Raw genomic sequence first — 8,894 nt, forward strand, 5'->3', positions numbered from 1 at the left:
TCAGACAGGTGGATATAGAGGTGAGAAAGGCTTTAACACAGGGTTATGGCATCAACGCAGGGTTATATGGCATCAACACAGGGTTATATGGCATCAACACAGGGTTATGATGGACAACACAGGGTTATATGGCATCACACAGGGTTATATGGCATCAACGCAGGGTTTATAGCATCAACGCAGGGTATATGGCATCAACGCAGGGTTATATGGCATCCACGCAGGGTTATATGGTCATCAACACAGGTTATATGGCATCAACACAGGGTTATTGGCATCAACGCAGGGTTATATGGCATCAACGCAGGTTTTATCAACACAGTTATATGGCATCAACACAGGGTTATTAGGCTTCAACACAGGGTTATTAGGCTTCAACACAGGGTTATTAGGCTTCAACGCAGGGTTATTAGGCTTCAACGCAGGGTTATAGGCATCAACACAGGGTATTAGGCTTCAAAGGGTTATAGGCTCAACGCAAGGGTTATTAGGCATCCACAGGGTTATTAGGCTTCACACAGGGTTATTGGCATCACACAAGGGTTACTTAGGCTTCAAACGCAGGGTTATTAGGCTTCAACACAGGGTTATTAGGCTTCAAACAACAGGGTTATTAGGCTTCAACACAGGGTTATTTAGGTTTCTCAACACAGGGTTATTAGGCCATCAACACAGGGTTATTAGGCTCAACACAGGGTTTTATCTAGGCTTCAACACAGGGTTATTAGGCTTCAACACAGGGTTATTAGGCTTCAACACAGGGTTATATGGCATCAACGCAGGGTTATTGGGCATCAACCCAGGTTATTAGGTTCAACACAGGGTATTAGGCTTCAACCAGGGTTATTGGGCATCAACCAGGGTTATTAGGCTTCAACACAGGGTTATTAGCATCAACACAGGGTTATTAGGCCATCAAACCAGGTTATTAGGCTTCAACACAGGGTTATTAGGCTTCAAAACGCAGGGTTATTAGGCTTCAACACAGGGTTATTAGGGCATTCAACACAGGGTTATTAGGCTTCAACACAGGGTTATATGGATCAACGCAGGTTATTAGGCTTCAACACAGGGTTATATGGCATCAACGCAGGGTTATGGCTTCAACACAGGGTTATTAGGCTTCAACACAGGGTTATTAGGCTTCAAACACAGGGTTATGGCTTCAAACACAAGGGTTTATTGGCTTCAACACACAGGGTTATTAGGCATCAACACAGGGTTATTAGCTTCAACGCAGGTTATAGGCTTCAACAGGGTTATAGGCTTAACACAGGGTTATTAGGCTTCAACACAGGGTTATGGATCAACTGCAGGGTTATGCTAACACAGGTTATAGGCATCACGCAGGGTTATGCATCAACGCAGGGTTATTGGCAACAAACACAGGGTTATTAGGCATCAACGCAGGGTTATTAGGCATCAACAGGCATCAACGCAGGGTTTATGGCTTCAACGCGGGTTATTGGCTTCAACGAGGTTTTCTGGCATCAACGACCGGAGGGTTATTATGGCTTCAACGCAGGGTTATTAGGCATCAACGCAGGGTTATTGGCTTCAACGCAGGGTTATTAGGGCATCAACGCAGGGTTATAGGAATCAACGCAGGGTTATTGCTCAACGCGGGTTATATGCATCAACCGCAGGGTTATTGCTTCAACGCAGGGTTTATTAGGCATCAACGCAGGGTTATTAGGCTCAACGCAGGGTTTATTGCATCAACACGAGGCGTTATTAGGCATCAACACAGGGTTATTAGGCTTCAAACCCAGGGTTATTAGGCTTCAACACAGGGTTATTAGCACACCGGTAAGGCATTCAACACAGGGTTATTAGGCATCAAACGGTTAAGCAACACAGGGTTATGCTTCAAGGTTGGCTTCAACACGTAGGCTTCAACGGTTATGGCATCAACCAGGGTTCTTCAAGCGGTTATTTCAGAGTGCATCAACCAGTTACATGCGGTTATTAGGCATTCAACGCAGAGGTTTCATCTTATGGCATTCAACGACAGGGTTATTGACGCAGGTTGGCTAACGCAGGGTTTATTAGGCCATCAACCAGGGTAGGTGGAACAGTATGAGGCAATCAACAAACGTGGTCGAGGAGCGTATAAGTGCCTTCACAACGGCAGTAGGTTAATTGGCTAACCTGCGGTTAGGCTCAACGTAGGCTCAACGAGCGTATTATGATCAGCGGTATATGTCACGTCTAGGTAAGCACAACAGGGTATGCCACGAAGGTTATTAGGCATGCAGGTTATCTTGAACGGTTAGCTTACGGGTTATTAGGCATCCACGACAGGGTTAATTGGCTCAACGCAGTTGCACATACGCAGGGTTGTTATAGGCTTAGGCATCACGCAGGGTTATTAGGCATTCAACGCGAAAAGGTTATGGCTCAACGCAGGGTTATTAGCATCAATTCGGCATCAACGCAGGTTAGGATCTTAGGCATCAACGACAGGGTTTTAGGCATCAACCACAGGGTTATTAAGAAGTTAGGCAATCAACGACAGGGTTATGGCTTCAACGACCAAGGGTTATTAGCATCAACGCAGGGTTATTAGGCTTCAATCCACAGGGTTTTAGGCATCAACGCAGGGTTATGGCTTCAACGCGGGGTTTGGCTTCAACGTAGGTAAAACTACATCAGATTCAAAGCCAAATGTTTTATTTTAATGTAGTTTCCCCCCCCCTGTGAAGCACACAGACAGTTCACATGTCCTCAAATGTGATGTAATAAATAAAGCTTGTTTGATTTAGTTTAGTACAGACATGCATTTTAAACTAGTATGTTAGATCAATAATGATCCCGAAGCTCACCTGAAACAGCGGGACCACGCTGGACACTGCCTCTGGATCTGAGGTCCTTCAAGAGGATGCAAAGGTAGTAGATGACTGTTTGCTGAAACAAAATGGGCATATAAAATAAAATATAATAATACTGTATATACCATTTATCAGACTCTTTTATCCAAAGCGACTTTCATTGTTAACTGTCCTGCCAATCATCAACGGTTAAAGTAAGTCATAGCAGGATCCATCTAGGCTTCATCTGAGTCATAGAGGATCCATCTATCGCTTCATCTGAAGTCATTAGAGGATCCATCTAGCTTCATCTGAAGTCATAGCAGGATCCATCTAGCTTCATCTGAAGTCAAGCAGGATCATCTAGCCTTCATCTGAAGTCATAGCAGGATCCATCTAGCTCTCTGAAGTCATAGCAGGATCCATCTAGCTTCATCTGAAGTCACAGCAGATGCCATCTAGCTTCATCTGAAGTCATAGCAGGATCCATCTAACTTCATTGAACGAATAGCAGGATCCACTAGCTTCATCTGAAGTCATAGCAAGGAATCCATCTAGCTTCATCTGAAGTCATAGCAGGACCATCTAGCTTCATTAATCATAGCAGAATCTCTCATTAAGTCATAGCAGGATCCACCTAGCTTCATCTGAAGTCATAGCAGACCATCTAGCTTCATCTGAAGTCATAGCAGGACCATCTACTTCATCTGAACGAAGCAGGGATCCATCTAGCTTCATCTGAAGTCTAGCAGGAAACCATCTAATCTTCCCCATCTCTATGAAGTCTGTAGACTCCCTGCCGGAGGCGTAGCTAGAAGACACCTGGACACCCAGGGAACCAATGATGAGCAGCGTCTCATGGTCCACCTTCACAAAGTGGATGTGAACCATCATACCGACCAGGGTGATGATTATGGCACTGGAGAGAACGGCTGTGTTCTGGAGAGAGATGAAGAGACTGGCATTGAAGTAAAAAAAWWAWAWAWATACAAATAATTTCTCTGTAGACTCAGGGTGCTCTGCATACAGCGACTTTGAGAAGAGACCAGCATTGAACTGATTGAACCACAACAGGCACAACAACAACAACAATAATAATACTTAGTTATAGGTGTAGGCTATATTGTTAAATTATTAATCTAGCTTAGTAGGTTACCGACACTGGCCCTAAAGCGCTATAGGGACACGCTTTTMTTCTAGACCTGCACTAACACAKCTGATACAACCACACAACACKTGATGAGCAGTTGGTTGAAGCAGATGTGTTAGTGTCGGGCCGGAACAAAATCCTGCACACCCAGTAGCTTACAGGAACTGGATTGTTGACCACTGACGCAGGTGCCAGTGGGTATCTGGAGGGAATCCCAAATGGAACCCTTTACCCTATATAGTGCACTACATTTCACGAGAGCCCCATGGGTCATGGTAAAAACTATTACACTGTATAGCGAATAGGGTGCCATTTGGTTACTCTGCGCCAGTCTCCTTACCTCAGTGACGAAAAATATGATGTAGGCCGATAGCCAGACGGCGCAAGTGTAAGCCATCACTCTGCCTATGGAGACTTTAGCCGAGCTAACCGTGAACTCCCTGCAGAAACCCGAGTGACTTTGACATTCCAGAGAGATGGCCTTGCCGTCGATGTCCGTGTAGGTTTCATCTTCCATGCTGTAATGCTGGTCACCGTTCTGCATAAACTCTAGATTACTGGAGATCAATAGCTGGAACTGGAGCGATGTCTAGCTAACGTCGAACTAATGTAGGCTAGCTCTAACGTCTTCGGTGAGTAGACAGCTTACGAGCTAGCTAACAATGTTGAGACTGAAAAAACTATAAAAATGAACAATGACTAACATATTTTCATYCGCTACTAGTTTACTTCAAAGCCAGCAAACGTGAATCCGGGAATGCACTTCCTCTCAGTATTGACTATTAATTGCACAAAACTAGGACAACATCGATGAGAAAACCTCTTTGACCTAACTGGCAAGCTACAAACTTTGAGGTGCATTGTGGGGAATGATTCAAAAATCGATTCAAAACAACAACTCTAGGAGTAATACTACATATCCCWGGATGCTTCGCGGTCTCTAACTTTTGACCTCTGGATGAAAACAAGCCGATCAGCTGATGAAACTGTGAACAACATCTAGCTGTAGCAGCGAAATTATCCTTACAAGATATATATATTTTTTTAAATACAACGGTATCTTTGTGATTGACACTGCATACCATGTTTGTTTATTAAAAGAGTTGCGTTGTTTTGTATGTAGAAGGTGAAGGAACGTGTTTAGGTTAGGAAACATCTGGGCAAACTAGCTAGCTGCTTGTACTAACTAGATCAATATTTTTGGCTTGATGAAGGCTTTTGTTGATGGGTTGGTTCTTGAGAAATGGGTCGTTTCAGTTGATGTAGAGTAACTGACAAATATGTAAGTGTTTTCTTTTTATATATATTCAGATTTMTTTTTGCACAGAGTCACCGTTGTCAATTTCTACTCTCAAAGTCGCTTAGCCAACAACAACAGCTAAACAAACACTAGGCTAGCTAACGTTAGCTAATGCCAATGTTATTGGTGGTTGACAGCTATCGATTGCTTGCAGGTGGTGCTAGCTGCATGTCTGGACATGTATGTAGGAKATCGTTGTGATTGTTTTGCTGACAGACAGACAGACCTGTAACTTAGAGTCATTTGATGTCAAAGTGATCTGTCACAGTTCATTTTGAKAATTGATCTGCTAAGTGTTTTGGGGAGTATAGAAGAGGCACTACTACCATAACGTACTAAAGAAAACATTTCAATCTTTAACACCTTATAGCCATAAAACATATTCTACATCCAGTCTGTTCGTTATCCTCGTTAGTTTTCGACTACTTCGCAACAGTTTCTCGGGCAGAGAGTATCGCATAAAGGCACCTGTTAGCAGTACCACGACCGAAAGTGTAATGTGAGTGTCAAGGTCCGTCTGTAGATTAAGGGTATGGAACACCATCTGGTGGTCAGGAGAACTACGCCATGCGGCGGCTCAACGAGCGCCTTCTAATGCGACGGTGGCGCAGCCTGCATGCGTCCTCTGCAGCTTCGGCTCCATCGTGCAGGACGCATGAGAATCTGACAGGGTCCGCATCGCCCGCGGACACGTTTCCATTTCTGTGACTCCTGTAAAGGGAACAAACAGCGGCTTTTTGCGTGAACAGGGGCAGGGCCTGAGGCGGGGTGCGCTGCCAGCGTAATATTAACCTTGTTTGCTGCCAGAAGGCGAGACCACAGCGGGGTGAACAAGAGGAAGCAACCCCCGGACCGGCCCATCCCTCCTCCGGGAAAAGCCCAGAGTAGTAAGCCGAGATACTGGGGAGGAGGGGAGATGGAGGCCCGGAAAGCAAAACTGGAGAGGGTGCAGCTTCTTACTGGTGGATAGAAGGAGAGATAGCAGACAGACCATCTTGGCTGCTTCCCAAATGGCTTTCCTGTTCCCCTATAGTGACTTAATTTTTGGCCAGCCCCACAGGAGTCAGACATCAACCCCTAACTGTAACCACTAATCACTAGGAACTTGTGTATATCTGAAAAGATTGGCATGATATGATAAGCAGTTGCAATTTGACAATCTGTATGAAACGCCCAAGAGAATAGTCTTAATAATCATCCTTCGATTAGATTGGGAAGGACTGCCGGCTGTCCAAGAAAATATTGGTTAAAGGAAACAAATAATCGTGTGTCAATCTTTTTGCAATCATGCAACTCCCTTGTAGTCATTGAATGTCAATGAACAAATGGAGCTGGCAAGCGCGACAAACAGATCTGGGACCAGCGTATAGAAGTAGAACAACAGATCTGGAACGCAGGCATATAGAAGTAGACAACAGATCTGGGACTGTTATAAGAAGTAGGAAACAACTCTGGGACAGGGTATAGCAAGTAGACAAAAGATCTGGGACCCATGGCTATAGAAGTAGACAACAAATCTGGACCAGACTATAGAATGAGACAACAATCTGGACCAGGCTAGAGAGGAGACAAAGATCTGGGGACCAGCTATAGAAGTAGGACACAGTCTGCACCAGAGCTATGAAGTAGACAACATCTGGACCAGCTATAGAAGTAGAAACAGATCTGGGACCAGCTTATGAAAGTAGACAACAGATCTGACCCGAGCTATAGAAGAGACAACAAGTCTGGAACCAGGCCTATAGAAGTAACAACAGATCTGGACCAGGCTATAGAAGTAACAACAAGATCGGGACCAGGCTATAGAAGTAGACAACAATCTGGACAGTATAAGAAGTAACAACAGATCGGACCAGCTATAGAAGTAGACAAAAGATCGGGGACCAGGGCTATAGAAGTAGACACAATTGGGACCAGCTATAGGACAGGAGACACAGATCTGACCATAGGCTATAGAAAAACAACAGGATCTGGAACCAGGCTAAGAAGTAGGAAAACAGATCGTGGACCAGGCTATAGAAAGATGACCAACAGATCTGGCCAGGCATATAGAGAGACAAACAGATCTGGACCAGCTATAGAAGTAGACCAACAGATCTAGGACCAAGGCTATAGAAGGAGACAACAATCTGGGACCAGGCTATGCAGAGTAGACAACAATCTGGGAGGGGTTAAGAAGTAGACAACAGATCTAGGACCAGGCTATAAGAGGGTGACAAACGATCTAGACCAGCTATAGAAAGTAGGACAACAGATCTGGACCATGCTAGACCGATACCTCTGTTTGTCTGAGGAAAGTACGTCACCACAAGACTTACCTCTCTTTTGTGATTGAATCTTTAGTTAAGATGTGAGGAAGACTTGTGAGCGGTGGACTGCAGCCAGAAGACTCCTCAAGTCGTTCTATCCTTTGAGAAAACACGGAGGGAAGTCCACACCCTGAACCACACCTTCTTTCTGGGGCGGAGAAGTCTCCAGAACGATTCCCCACCCAGAGGTCCTCGCACCGTGGTCTGGGCTGCCATGGACCCCAGCCACAGGGTGGGTGCGACACAAGGACTGCTGGGGCAGGTACAGAATTAAACTGACTAAATTGACCACAGGAGCTGGACAAATTAGCCTGATGGTAGCATAGAAACACAGCAAAAAGGCTTCAGAACTGACTCCGATTGGTCAACACCTTGTTGTCATCAAAAAGACTAGACTGAGGATAACTTATTTATAGACTGTAGGGAATGCGCGTGTCCTGTCGAGGAATCCGTGTGTCTGTCTGAGGGGAATGCCGTGTGTCGTCTGAGGGGAATCCGCGTGGCGTTCTCGAGCGGGAACTGCCAAAGCCCTTTGATTACAACACTCATCTTCACCTCCGGTTCCTAAACGTAGATCCAATCAGGGCCAGGCTACCCGCTGCTCCTCAAAGTTCCTTGCCGTCTCCGACCTCAGGTCATCTACCTACCCATGCGACCGCGCTCCACGGGAATCACCTGTTCAAGTTCCTAGTGAGGCTTCGAGGCCTATCTGAAGCACTTCACCAGAGCTGAAGGCCACGACGGACCGTGGCTTGGCCTGGACGATTGCCTCTGTCCACTCTGGACCGGCTGTTATTATTCTTTCCATGGAGACCGTCCACCACCAAGCCTTACTGAGCTTAGGTGGTTCTGTTGCTTAAGCTGAAGTGCCAGTCTGTTGTCTTGTCATGTCGAGGGTGAAGACAGAGAAAAAGCTGGAGATCAGGTTGGGCGACAGGGTCAGGGTTGGGACAGACAAACAGCTGGATCAGTTGGGGGACCAGGTCGTTGGAGACAGACCAAAACAGCTGGTTCAGGTTGGGGACAGGTCAGGGGTTGAGACGACAAAAGCTGGGTTCAGGTTGGGACAGGGCAGGTTAGACAGACAAACAGCTGGCGTCTCGGTTGGGAACAGGGTCCAGGGGTGGACAGACAAACAGCTGGGATCAGGTTGGGGACAGGGGTTGAGACAGGAAAACAGCGGGATTCAGTTGGGGGGACGGTGAGACAGACACAACAGCTGGGTTTCAGTTGGGGACAGGGTCAGGGTCTGACGACAATAAGCTGGATCAGGTTGGGACAGGGTATCAGGTGAGGACAGACAAAGACAGCTGGTATCAGGTGGG

General features: G+C 46.0%; 1 protein-coding gene across 1 annotated transcript in view; it reads right to left on the reverse strand.

Moving 5' to 3' along the window:
• pigh (phosphatidylinositol glycan anchor biosynthesis, class H) overlaps positions 1-4,834 on the reverse strand; it is a 10,427-nt gene extending 5,593 nt beyond the window's left edge. Inside the window, 4 exon segments of the mRNA XM_024140790.2 lie at positions 2,826-2,868; positions 2,870-2,937; positions 3,570-3,749; positions 4,301-4,834. Coding sequence (XP_023996558.1) covers positions 2,826-2,868; positions 2,870-2,937; positions 3,570-3,749; positions 4,301-4,504 — 495 coding nt within the window. The 5' untranslated portion in view covers positions 4,505-4,834.
• Positions 4,835-8,894: the final 4,060 nt, after the last annotated feature.

This window comes from Salvelinus sp. IW2-2015, unplaced genomic scaffold, assembly GCF_002910315.2.
Source record: "Salvelinus sp. IW2-2015 unplaced genomic scaffold, ASM291031v2 Un_scaffold2278, whole genome shotgun sequence".
In the NCBI taxonomy this organism is placed as follows: domain Eukaryota; kingdom Metazoa; phylum Chordata; class Actinopteri; order Salmoniformes; family Salmonidae; genus Salvelinus; species Salvelinus sp. IW2-2015.